Source organism: Heteronotia binoei, unplaced genomic scaffold (assembly GCF_032191835.1).
Source record: "Heteronotia binoei isolate CCM8104 ecotype False Entrance Well unplaced genomic scaffold, APGP_CSIRO_Hbin_v1 ptg001683l, whole genome shotgun sequence".
Lineage (NCBI taxonomy): Eukaryota > Metazoa > Chordata > Lepidosauria > Squamata > Gekkonidae > Heteronotia > Heteronotia binoei.
In genome coordinates, this window is record NW_026800358.1 from 3,309 (window position 1) to 16,638 (window position 13,330).

A 13,330-nucleotide genomic window follows, 5' to 3' on the forward strand; every position below is an offset into this window, starting at 1 on the left:
TTGGGGGAAAGGCGGTTTCCAGAAAACCAAAATGAACTGACTGAATTTCAAAGCACCACCCATGTTTTGTCCTGACCATTCCTCTTGTTTGGAGTTTTATGATATGTTGCTTCATTGAAGCAACAAAAGCAAAGTGAGTTTTGAATTCCACGGAATCTATAGATTTTAATAGTGACGTGTGGCCAACATCTGCGGATGCCTAAATCTGTGGATGGAGGTGTTAACGAGATTCTTCTGCAAACCTGGAGAACTGAAATGTTAAAAAATACACTGGGGGTTCAAATTCCAATTTAAAAAATAGGAATGCACTTACCAGAAAAACTGGCGGCAGCTGTCACAGGAATCCACTCCACTTCAAGCCAGGCCACCGTGGATGCAAGAAGCCCCTCCAGGCCCAGCTGTAGTGGCAGTGGAGACCAGGAGAGGCTCTGGGCTTAGAAAGGCTCCCAGGCACCACCACTGCTGCTGCCAGGCTCTAAAGCAGAGCCGCACCAGGCTCAGTAATGGGGGAAGATGGAACTTCACACACACACACCCAGGGCTTTTTTTGAGCAGGAACGCACAGGAACACAGTTCCAGCTGACTTGGGGTCAGGGGGCATGGCTTAAGATGCAAATTAGTTCCTGCTGGACTTTTTCTACAAACAAAGCCCCTTGTGAAACAGTGGTGATGTCAAGGGATGTGGCCTAATATGCAAATGCGCTCCTGCTGGACTTTTTCTACAAAAGAAGCCCTGCACACACCCAAGTCTTGCAGCCCCCCCCCCCAACTTGTTAGACATGTGTTTATCACTGTCGCATCTTCTTTCTAAATAGTTGCCGAAGAATATTGTGTTTGTTTATTATTATTTATTTTAAACAGTTGTGTGCTGCCTTTCTGCCATTTAGGGCCCTCAAAGCTGCAAACTGTGTGAGCTGGAGAAGAACATCCCAACGCAACAAAATAATGTTTTTTTTCTTTCTTCTCTCTTTCTTTAGGACTAAGATATAACATGGAATCTCAGCAGCCCAAAAAAGTAAGTTAAAAAGGGTTTGGGGAAGTTGCATTCCATGACTCAAGTTTTGAAGACCCGGGAGGAGAGGGTGGCCTGCAGCAAGGAACTGGATGAGCAGAGGTGATCAGAGAAGGGAGGACACCACATGATTCCATAGAATACAGATTCGCTTATTAAATTCTCCCACTTTGTTAAGCTGTCTACTACTTCTGGTAGATCGTTAGCACTGGCGAAATCTGACATACTTTGCCTGGAAAATATTTTTGCATATCTACATTTTGCATTAAACTTCACTAATGTAAAAAAAAAAAAAATCCCTGTGCGAAGTCATCCAGCCTTACCAGCATGAAAGAAAACCTGGTGAAACTGCACCATCTAGTGGCCCTAAGCAACAGTGTTTTTTTGTTTTCAAGTCCCTCTTTGTATGGAGTGCTAGTGGTGTATTTATCTGTCTAGAAGCCTGCTTTGGGGCAGCTTGACCTTGAATTCTCTGAGTTGGATCCAGTTTTTCCCATGAATCCCACCCAAGTCCCCTTGCTACTACAAAACCCATCCAACGTGGCTTTTGTCCATGAAGTTTCCACGGACTCTTGCATAGCCTTTCTCAGTGGCCAAAGAGGACCCCTCGTCATTTCTCCCACACAGAAAAACTGGTTCAGCCCAACCCTGTACAAGTTGATGACACTGGTGGGCCTCCAGTTCACAGACAGCCCCTTGGCATAGGAAATACTTTCCATGTTCAGCATTGTAGCATTAAGCTGGAAATACATGGAGAAGCAAAAGATGCAGAGCGAGGGCTTCCAAGAATAAGCAAATCCAATGGGTTGGATCCCACAGATCCGTTCAGCTAATGGTGTGCTTTGCTCTGGAGAAAAAGCCTCCAGCAGAAGAGCTTCTTGTATGAAAGGAGGTTCCTTGTGCTGGAGGTGAGCATGACCATCAGCAGAACAGATGCATGGGATCCAACCTAATACAGTGCATGAGAATTTCCATCATGAAGAAGCCAAGCTGTCTCCCCAAGTCTACAGTCGAGAATGAGGGGAACTAGTCAAGAAGATTTTGAATATGTGTTCCATGAGCCCTGAAAGTTTCATGGTTTCTCATGATGCCATACAAAAAGGAAATGTCCCATGCATTCATGGTCATTTTCCAGTGTGAACTGTACATGCATAGCCTTTTTCAGTGCGGGAAAAAGAAGGAGGTAATGTCCCTGCAGCATCCTACATGTCAGAGGTAGCCAAGCTTGCTTAAGATAAGAGCCATATAGAATAAATGTCAGATGCTTGAGAGCTGAAAGACAAGAAGGAAGGAAGGAAGGAAGGAAGGAAGGAAGGAAGGAAGGAAGGAAGGAAGGAAGGAAGGAAGGAAGGAAGGAAGGAAGGAAGGAAGGAAGGAAGGAAGGAAGGAAGGAAGGAAGGAAGTGGGGGAAAGCAACTAACTTGTCCAAGCTGCCAGCTGGCTTGGCTTGGAGAAGTGATTTAGAGAGAGAAATGCCTTCTCCAAGCCAGCCAATGGGGTGGTGGGGGCTTCGAGAACCACACAACATGTGTGAAAGAGCCAAATGTGGCTCCTGAGCCACAGTTTGGCCACTCCTGCTACACACAGTCAAAACCATATGGTCATGGTCCAGTTGTCCCAGCTTGGTTAAAATTTGAAATTCTCCTGAAATTCTTTGGATGTTTAAACAGGAATGCTCACTCCCCCACACCCATTTTTCCTGGTGTGGCACATTAGGCAAAAATTGGCAGCAACCCAAAGGAAACAAACCTGGGCAAATAAAGTGTACTATTTGGTATTACTGTTCATTTCCATATGGTATCGATGTTCAACCATACCTTGAGAAACATATATGTGAGGATGTACCCCCATGCACCCCAAGATGAATTTTCTAACTATATCTCATAAAATATGTCCAAACAATTAGACTGGCTTCCTCGCTGGGTCTTTCTGGCTTATCTCTAGAATTGATGCTTGTGTGAAGAACAATAAATTCAAACGCAGGAAAGAGTGGGAAAATCATTACAGTGCCACCGAAGCCCCCTGTAAGACAATGCATTTTCTTTCCATCGTTAAGCGAAACTAAAACCGTACAAATAGCTTGCCCCATTAAACTGAACAAGCTGTCCACAGTGATGAATGCTCTCTCATTTAGTAATTTCTTGGGCCTTTTTCCCCCCATTAGGACTGTGTACCCAGCAACAATCAGGATGGGAAAATACAGGGGAATGCAGTGGCTGAATTCCCAATTGTTAACCAGAGAGCTTCGTTATACCCAATTCCAAATGGGCAGACTGAGCATCAAAGCACAGATACCAAGCCAAACATACTGTTTGTCATTAAAGACCATCAGAAAAAAGGTGCGGGAGCCAATCCTGCCAGGACTCATAAGCGGAAGAGGAGATTTGTCATCAAGAAGAGCCCCATCCTGATTGCCATCAATGGCTCTTTTCCCAACCTGTCCATTCTAAAATTGGAGGACAAAAGTGACGTCAAATGGAAAAGCCTCTATGAGACCCAAAGGGAGAGAAAGCGGATCATGAGAGAGACATGCGCCAAATACAAGAGCAACAGCAAACGCATAATCACACCGTATCACGTTTCCAGGATATTCGTCGAAGATAAATACCGAATTCTCTATTGCGAAGTCCCCAAAGCTGGTTGCTCCAACTGGAAAAGGGTACTCATGGTTCTTAATGGGCTGGCCTCCTCCACCAGAGTTATTCAACACAACACAGTGCATTATGGGAATTACTTAAAAAGGCTGGATGGGTTTGACCGCAAAGGGATCAACTACAGGCTCAACACTTATACGAAGATGCTCTTTGTCCGTGAGCCTTTTGAAAAGCTGGTTTCCGCATTTCGAGACAAGTTTGAGCACCCCAACAACTATTACCACCCCGTTTTTGGCAGACCCATTATTTCAAGATATCGAGTCAATGCCACCAAAGAAGCATTGAGGACAGGTTCTGGGGTGAAATTTAAAGAGTTTATTCAGTACCTTCTAGACGTGCACCGGCCTGTGGGGATGGACATCCACTGGGATCACGTCAACAGACTTTGCAGCCCATGTTTGATAGACTATGATTTTATAGGCAAATTTGAAACCATGGAAGAAGACGCCAATTTCTTCCTGCATTTAATTAATGCTCCACAGAATTTGACTTTCCCTAGGTTTAAAGACAGACATTCTGATGAAGAGCGGACAACTACTCAAATTATGCAGCAATATTTCACACAGCTTTCCCCTGCTCAAAGGCAACGCAGCTATGATTTCTATTATATGGATTATCTGATGTTTAACTACTCCAAGCCTTTTGAAGACCTCTACTAAAAGAGAGAGAGAACTGCTGGGCACAGTCTTCTAGGACAGGGGTGGCCAACGGTAGCTCTCCAGATGTTTTTGCCTACAACTCCCATCACAGCCAGCATGGGGCTGATGGGAGTTGTAGGCAAAAAACATCTGGAGAGCTACTGTTGGACACCCCTGTTCTAGGAGATCCTCCTATACCAGTCTGTGTTAAAGAAATTCCTGGTGAATTGCCCCCATTTACAAATTTGATAAAGGGCAGATCTACACAGCAGGCTTCAACAGGCTACATAGTCATTCCCCTTCTTCAGAGAACTCTGGGAAGAATAGTTCTGTCAGGGGGGTGCAGCTAGGAGAGTGATCGCCAACATGGTGCCCATGGGAGCCATGGCACTCGACAGTGTGCTTCCAAGTGCCCACTCCCTCCTTTCCCAAAAGCATCTTTTACCCAAAGCAAACAGCCAATCCTGGCTTTTCTCCACCTGGCTGGAGCAAGAATTGCTTCAGAAAACTGCGCAAGGTGTCACAGAAAGATGCATGACTTGAGGACCTCCCAACCTTTTGTCATTGCCCCCATGTCAATTACCAAGTCGCTTGCAGCTGCTGCAGACAACTTCCCATCTCCGCTGCTCTGCCCCCCCCTTAAGTAGGGCAGCAGAACAAAATTGGGGCGGGTGAGGTTGTGTCATGCTCTGACGTCAAAGCACCATATGTTGTTTGCCTAGTCTCCATCCTGAAATGCTCTGACCCCTCCCTAAAGGCTGCTGGGTAGCAACCCTGCCCTCACAGCAACTGCCTTGCACTTGCTCCTGCCTCTCATGTCAGCCATTTTGTGATGGTGCCCTTTGCTCTTTGTCCAAATGCCAGATGTGCCCACAGACTGGCTGAGGTCCCTTGGTCTAATTAACACTCCCTCTAAGGTGTGGAGTCTTGTGAGCAAAAATGCTATTTTGTAAGCTACTGACATTAAAGTTGTGAGCTACTGCACAGATTAGTGTGCTCTGGGGCCATTTTTCCTGAGCTGAGAGAAAAATGTGTGAGTCAGAGGATTCAAAACTAGCTCACACTAACTCAGCTTAAAGGGAACACTGTCTAGGATGTCTCTGGGTGTCACCAAAATGCAGTTCCAAGGATTCTTTGGGGGGAACCACAACTGATAACGTGTGTGGTATAAATCTGCTCTAAATTAACTCCTAAATTATCTCCATATTTTTCAAGGGTTCTGTGATGTCCATAATTGCTGTAGCAGATCATGTAAAACAAAGTGAGAGAGAGAAGCCTCATTTTGAAAAACCGAAAGAAATTGTCACTTTCCGCCTGTTCTTAGGCCTGCAAAGTCTATGGAAAAGAAATGTTGATTGTCTGTGCCTGTTTGTGATATTTGCTAGGGATTTTTAAAGGTTCTACTGCAGAGTTCATTGCGGCTGCAGCATTTAAAGAAAGAAGAAGCTAGACTATAACTCACAATTAGTAGTATTTACATGCACAACTGTTTCCATCACATCATAATTCTGACTATGATTTCTACATTGGGTATATTTATACATCTATTGGCAGGGCCCCTAATAAAGCACAGAATTTTTCAATATGATGTTAGTGGATGTTTCCGTTGCTCAATGATGAAAGGAATGGGGGGGGGGGGCGTATGTGAAGTTCTCCATGATATTCTCCCCAGTAAGTCAGACAATCAGGATTCTGTAGAAATATGGTTAGTAAAATGCTATTTTATGGAACTGTTTCCAGTTGCCTTCTGGGAATACTGAAGGGGGGGAATCTTTCCGTAGTAAAGTGTGATTTCAAGGATGCACCAATTGAAAGCAACTAATATTTAATGAACACATGAGTGCAAAATTAAGCCAGATGTTACAATTCACCGGATATGAATACATTCTCTTCCATCTAAAGCTCCCTTATGGCACATTCGTCTGCAGGAAAAAACGAAAACACAGCACATTTACATCTTTATGCACACTATTAAAATTCTTTTAATCCTTGGCATTAACATAAATCTTTAGTTTAATCTATGTAGTCTCGGGGAATATCAAATGTCGCCTTTAAAGTAGCAAATAAATTTAGATGCAGCTTCCTGCCCATCAGGGTTTTTTTTATTATTTTTAATGGTTGCAAACAGTTATTTGCCCCCACGCAAGACTCCCAGCCATGTTCCAGGTGGTATTTTTGTCTTAAGGAATGTGGGCATGGGACCATATCCCAGCTGTGATGCAGAATGAAGGGGCTGGATCCAAACTAAATTGGCACTTCCCACCAAATCCCCCCTTCCTGCTACAGGAATGTCTCATGTCGTTCCAGGAGGTGGGGGGGGGTGCCTCTCCCTCAGGAGCAACATTTTGCAGAGATCAGTGGGCTGCAGTGGGGAGGGGGAGGCAAGGAAGTTCTGTTCCACTGTGGAAAACCTACCCTGGATCCAAGCTGATGATTCAGCTGGTTAACCTGAGCTTGAGGCTGTGGTCAGCCCTTTCGGTAGCTGAGGTTGGAAATCCTGTAGGGCTCTCTCTTTAGCTTGGCTCTGCCTGTAGCCTGCCCAGATTCATCCCACCTTTGACTCTGACCCATAAGAACTCCAAAATTCTACCCCACTAAGGGCCAGGCTACACAAGACTTTAATACAGGGCTGTCGAACTCCCAGCCCACAGACCACACCCAGCCTGCCCAGGGCTTCAATCAGGCATGTGACAATTTTTTTCCCACTCCTCCCCTGCCTATCCTCACACTTTGACGCTGCAAAGCTGCCAACAACATTCCCAGCTCCTTCTGCCTTGTCTTTGCCTGCTTCAGCTGGAAGCAATTCTGGGCTTGCACAACAGCAAAAAAAATGCAGAATGGGTTTTCCATTAAAGTCTCTGCACCCAATAGCCTGGTCTATCTGGGCCCAGGGACCTTAATGGAAAATCCATTCCATGTTTTCCTTGTAACTTTGTCTGTGCTACAATGTATTTCAATGGAATGGAATGGAGACCAAGCAGTTTCACTTTTGTAGCATTTATGGCTAGTTGAAGTTCCCTGCAAATAAAGGGCTGATGCTTAGAGCCAGTTTGTCTCTGCTGAATGGACATGAGAACTGGTACCTAGTGAGTAGTCTAACCTGGGAACCCACAGCCAAAGGGGGATATTACACTGGAGAGCCATTGCCAACCTGAATAGATGGAGGTGTGTGGGGGAAGCAGCTTCAAATGCCCAGCCATTTCATGTTTTCCTAGGCTCAGAGCATTTTAAATTTTTAGTTTATATTTTTAGTTTCTGCTGTGATCCTTGTGCTTTTTCTTGAAGTTTTATTTTTAAAATTGCATTGCCAAATCCCACTGTTCCCCCATTTTTCCATTTTAAACAACATATCACAAGAGTTATAAGCATTTTGTATTTTTAGTTAAAGATAATATCTTTAATTGTGTTTACCTGTATCCTTTATAAAGTTTATATCTCAGCAACCTGGCATTACATTTTATTACACACATGGCTCAGCCCCACAAAGTCCCATTTGCGTCAAATCCAGCCATCGTAACAAATTAGTTTGGCACCCCTGCTTTAATACATGTGGTATTCTGTATTCATATAGCTCCAAAATGGGTCAAATTGTTCCCCTCCGGGGCTGATTTGGTTTGGAAAAATAGCAGCTAAGGTTTTCCCCCCACTCCATGACTCTCTAGACAAATTGGGGCCTCATAGACATTTAAAATGACATTCTCTGCAGCTGTTACATGGTTGCAGGGAATGCAAGTCAGATCTGGGGAACCTGACCCAACCCGACCCACCTCAAAAGGACACTCTAGGAATTCTGCCTAATCTCTGTCCGGACCATAGAGATATGGGGAAATTCCCACAGCATCACTAAGGAGGCTATTAGAAGGCCATTTTTTTTCTTCTGTGCCTTCATTCCTCGAAGGTGGTGGATTGGATCCAAAGATGGGATTTTTCCCTCTGAGGGCAGACAAATGACAAGCCTAGGCTGGGGACTTTATCTCAGGAAATATACAAGGTAGGTACCATTTGTGCTAGCAGTAGTCTGTGATCAGGAGTTAACTAGTTAAGAAATTTAACCCTGTATGGCTGAGGACCCCTTAAGTGACATTGGCCCTCTACATAGAAATCTATACACTGGAATCAACAAATATCCAAGGTTGGGTTGCCAGCATTCAGATGGACCCTGGAGTTCTCCCAGAACTGCAGTTAATCTTCAGACTACATGGGGTCTGTTCCCCTGGAGGAAACAGCAGACTTGGAGATTGGATTCTGTGCTCCCTCTCCAGGCATTATTCTCTTAATCTTCAGGAATTTCCCAGGCTGGAGTTGGCAACCCTTGTAAAAGGGGTGTAGACACAATCACACATCAACGTGGGATCACTGGAGGTCTACATGGATGGCTTCCCTCTCTGTGATCATGGACACAGCATTTTTCAAATGTTCCCAATCATGGAGTGAGTCTATGTAGGGAGGGACGGTGGCTCAGTGGCAGAGCATCTGCTTGGGAAGCAGAAGGTCCCAGGTTCAATCCCTGGCATCTCCAAAAAAGGGTCCAGGCAAATAGGTGTGAAAAACCTCAGCTTGAGACCCTGGAGAGCCGCTGCCAGTCTGAGAAGACAATACTGACTTTGATGGACCAAAGGTCTGATTCAGTATAAGGCAGCTTCATATGTTCATATGTTCAAAATATGTATGTAGATACATTTTCCTGCAGGTGTAGACTCTTTACTCACAAGCAAATTATTGCATATTGGTGTGGAGTCAGGCTAACATATCCACGCCAGCTTCCCTCAACATGCATCAGTTTCAAAAGGCACAATATCTTATGCAGTTATCCACTTTACTGATGAATTCTAATTCCAAAACGATTTGATGAAGCTTCTCTTTGACGTTTGTTTGCTGAAGAATGGTGACTTTCAGGTTGGTAGAAGAGTATCCTGACAGATGTAAATGCTCGCCCTCGGGTTTATGAACATTGCCTTTCATTGTATGTTATGTTATCTATCTGATCACCTTACCTTGGGGGTGGGGGGGAAGGTTATAGTCAGCTCCCCTTGTGAGCACAGTAGAAATTATGGCCGCTCAGTCATGTTACAAACATATCAGAAAATACCTTAAAGAGGTGAGGATTTTGAAGAAGCAATTCTGGTAACTCAATGTAAATGTTGTTTCACATTGCATAAGCCCAAACAACAGGATCCTGCCCTGAACAGCTTACAATAAAAATACTTAAGAATGTAACAGAGAGAGGTGGGGAGAGAGGGAGAAAGAGTTCCACTCTTAAGTAAGGGGTGAATAATCCCATGTAAATCCTTACTTTATTAAAAGTAATAAAGCCCTTCAGGTCCCGGGACTTACATAGTATTATTTAACCCATATGAGCCTCATCTGGCAACTTTCATCAGACCAGCTGTTTATTGCTACTCCTTTACAGAGACCAGAGCTAAATACACACGCTAAATACACTATACTTTACAGCATGACTCTCCAATATGGCTTCCATGGGCACCAAGGCACCCACCAATACTTCCCCTGGCACCTGCTGAGCTTTCCAGAAAGTGGGAGGGGCCCTGTAAGGCATGCCTTGTTATTGGTTACCTTATTCAAATGAGAGGGTTTTTCATTGGAAGATCAGGAAAACTGGTAAGTGGTGTTCCTTAATCTATGTGTGGTTCCATTCAGGCTTTCATGATTCCCAGGAGGTGTAAAGAGGGAGGTGTAAAGAGGGAGGTGTTCCATTTGGTTCAACCTCATGTGGCAGCCAGGTTTCATTTGGCTCCACCTTCTGCGGCAACCATTTTGGGGTGGGTGGTGCTTCCTAACCTCTCTCAAAATTCCAAAGGTGCCCACAGTCTCAAAAAGGTTGGGGATTTAGAACCTCAGATTATGAATAGCCTTGAAATACAAAATCTATTACCATTTCTGGTAATGTTGCAGGGCCTCTAAAACTTGATATTCTTTAGGACTTTGGCATATCCAAGTTTAGCCCTAGTAGAGACAGGTGAAAGCTACCACTGCACATGTTCACACTTCTTTAGGGCAAATCTGAATCTGTTGGGAACACTCCCATGTTGTCACGATTCAGGAATTCTGTTTATGGCAAAATAATTCAGAAGGGTTTACAGATAAGTAATCTAGTCATCATCCTGAACTAGTTGACCCAGGTTAGCTTGATCTCATCCAATTCCAGTAGCTAAGCAGAGCTGTCCCTGGTTTGTACTTGGATGGGAAACCACCAAGGAAGTCCAGGGCTAATACGCAGAGGCAGAAAACAGCAAACCATCTCTGTTCATCTCCTGACTTGAAAGCCCTTGGTTGCCATAAGTCAGATGTGACTTGGAAGCACTGTCCCCCACCATTCTAGTTATCAAATGTGCTTTAGTGGTGTTAATTGTGGAGTTTCAGTTGATGTTTTATTATGCATTTGTGGATATTGTCATTAGTAGCCTTGAGTTTTTAACTGGAGAAAAGCAATGTTTGAATGTAATAGCAGCAGCATATGTCTAAAAGAACACTTTCTGTTCAGCCTTTGCCAAGAAAGAGGAAAAGGGTAAAATGGAATCACAAAAGCACCCTGGGAAAGCCTTCCAGGCATAAGGGACTGCTCAAGGAAAGAGGAGGAGGTTTTATACCCTGCTCTTCACTACCTGAAGGAGTCTTGTGGTGCATTCACACTACACTAAATAATGTGTTTTACATACAGATTTTTGCTATTCTTACACAGTAAAAATCCGGATGTAAAATGTATTATTTAGTGTAGTGTGAATGCACTATTGGATTGGCTTACAATCAACTTCCCTTCCTCTCCCCACAACAGACACCCTGTGAGGAAGGTGGGGCTGAGAAAGCTCTGTGAGAACTGTGACTGACCCAAGGTCACTTGGCAGACTGCATAAGGAGGATTGGAGAATCAAACCCAGGTTTGTCCAGATTTCCACCACTCTTAACCACTACACCACAGCTGGCTTTTCACAGCTGGGAGTGGACTTTATGGGGGAACAGCTGTAACAGCCGGATCCAAATGTTTCCATTGTTACCTGATATAAGGATTGTCAAGTCCAATTCAAGATATATTTGGGGACTTTGGGGGTGCAGCCAGGAGACTTTGGGGATGGAGTCAGGAGACTTTGGGGGTGGAGCCAGGAGCAAGGTTGTGACAAGCACAATTGAACTCCAAAGGGAGTTCTGGCCATCACATTTAAAGGGACCGTGCACCTTTTAAATGCCTTCCTTCCATTAGAGATAATGGATAGGGGCACCTAATTTGGGGGCTCATAGAATTGGACTCCCTCGTCCAAACGTTTTGAAACTTGGGGGGGGGGTCTTTTGAGGAGAGCCATCGGATGCTATACTGCAAATTTGGTGCCTCTACCTCAAACAATAGCTCCTGCAGAGCCCCAGATACCCGCAGATCAATTATCCATTATTCCCTATGGGAATCGGTCTCCATAGGGAATAATGAGTGCCCAGCAGACATTTCCCTCCCCCCCACACCTTCTGATGACCCTGAAGCAGGAGGAGGGACTCCAAACTGGGGGATCCCCTGCCCCCACCTGGGGATTAACAACCCTACCTGATATTATTAATTCCAATGATTTATATTGACAATATTAAGGAATTGACATTATTTAATATCTGATTGCACTACCCCCGCATATGCCACTTAGCCACAGGAGTGGGTGTTGAGTTATTTTAGTCTGTTTGTACTCCTACACAGCTGGTGTACAGATCCATCCTAGCTGCTCTTCCCTGAAGCACATAGAGGCTGCTTGCACTTCAGGATTCCAGACAGCATAGGGCAGTGATCTTAGATTGTAAACCACAGGTACAATCCAGACAAAGCTAAAGGGCTGAGATTTAAGGATGTGCTTTTGGCTGGCTTCTTATCTCTAAGTGTGAACACATTACTCTGGTAAAAATGATGGCCAAATAACATTGCAAATTAACCTGAGAAATAACACACCCTGTGTGGTGCTCTGCATTTCATGCTACAGGTGCTCAAGCAAAAGCCAGTCTTTTTTCCACCCAAGAAATGCAGCTGCCATTGTGGACTGCTGCCCTCCTTCGGCAGAATTTTGCAAAGGCCAAGAATAGGGTAGCCAGGTCCAATTCAGGAAATATCTGGGGACTTTGGAGGTGGAGCCAGGGGGTGGAGCCAGGACCAAGGCTGTGGTTGGGGGTGGAGCCAGGACCATGGTTGAACTCCAAAGGAAGTTTTGCCTTCCCTCCATTGGAAATAATGAAGAATAGGGCACCTTTTGGGGGGCTCGTAGAATTCGACCCCCTGGTCCAATTCTTTTGATGCTTGGAGGATATTTTGAGGAGAGGCACTGGATACTATGCTGCAAATTTGGTGCCTCTAGTTCAAAAAACAGCCCCCCCCCCCTCAGCCCCAGATACCCACAGATCAATTCTCCATTTTACCCTATGGGAATAGGTCTCCATAGGGAATAATGAAGTGTGCTGCAGATATTTAACTCCCCACCCCGCCCCGCTTTTTGATGATCCTGAAGCAGGGGAAGAGCCTCCAAACTCAGGGATCCCCTGCACCTACTACTCAGAAGGAAATTGGTTGCCACATGAATTTATGGACTATTTATGAACAATTGGCATAGAATCTACCCCTTATGAATTTAATTGTTCACAGGGTACCTTTGTATTTTGTTTGAGGAAACAGAGTTTGTTTACATTTACTTGTGCACAGTTTTGTTTATTGTGCCCACCTGGGGATTGGCATCCCTAGACAAGAAGCAGCAAGAAAGAAAGGGAAGAAGGATGGGTCTAGGGTTGCCAAGTCCAGTTCAAGAAATATCTGGGAACTTTGGGAGTGGAACCAGAAGACATTGGGGGCGGAGCCAGGAACAAGGGTGTGACAAGCATAATTGAACTCCAAGGGAGTTCTGGCCATCACATTTGAAGGGACAGCACACCTTTTTAATGCCTGCCTTCCATAGGAATAGGGGCACCTTCATTTGGGGCTCATAGAATTGGACCCCCTACTCCAATCATTTTGAAAGTCCGTCCCCAGTATTTTGGGGAGAGGCACTAGA

At 44.7% G+C, this 13,330-nt stretch overlaps 1 protein-coding gene across 1 annotated transcript; it reads left to right on the forward strand.

Annotated features, from left to right (window-relative positions):
- The first annotated feature begins 919 nt into the window (after positions 1-919).
- Positions 920-4,329, forward strand: LOC132565787 (carbohydrate sulfotransferase 8-like). The gene is made up of 2 exons (XM_060230511.1): positions 920-1,015; positions 3,177-4,329. The coding sequence occupies exons 1-2, from the start codon at positions 992-994 to the stop codon at positions 4,323-4,325; spliced, it is 1,173 nt and encodes a 390-aa protein (XP_060086494.1). The 5' UTR covers positions 920-991; the 3' UTR covers positions 4,326-4,329.
- Positions 4,330-13,330: the final 9,001 nt, after the last annotated feature.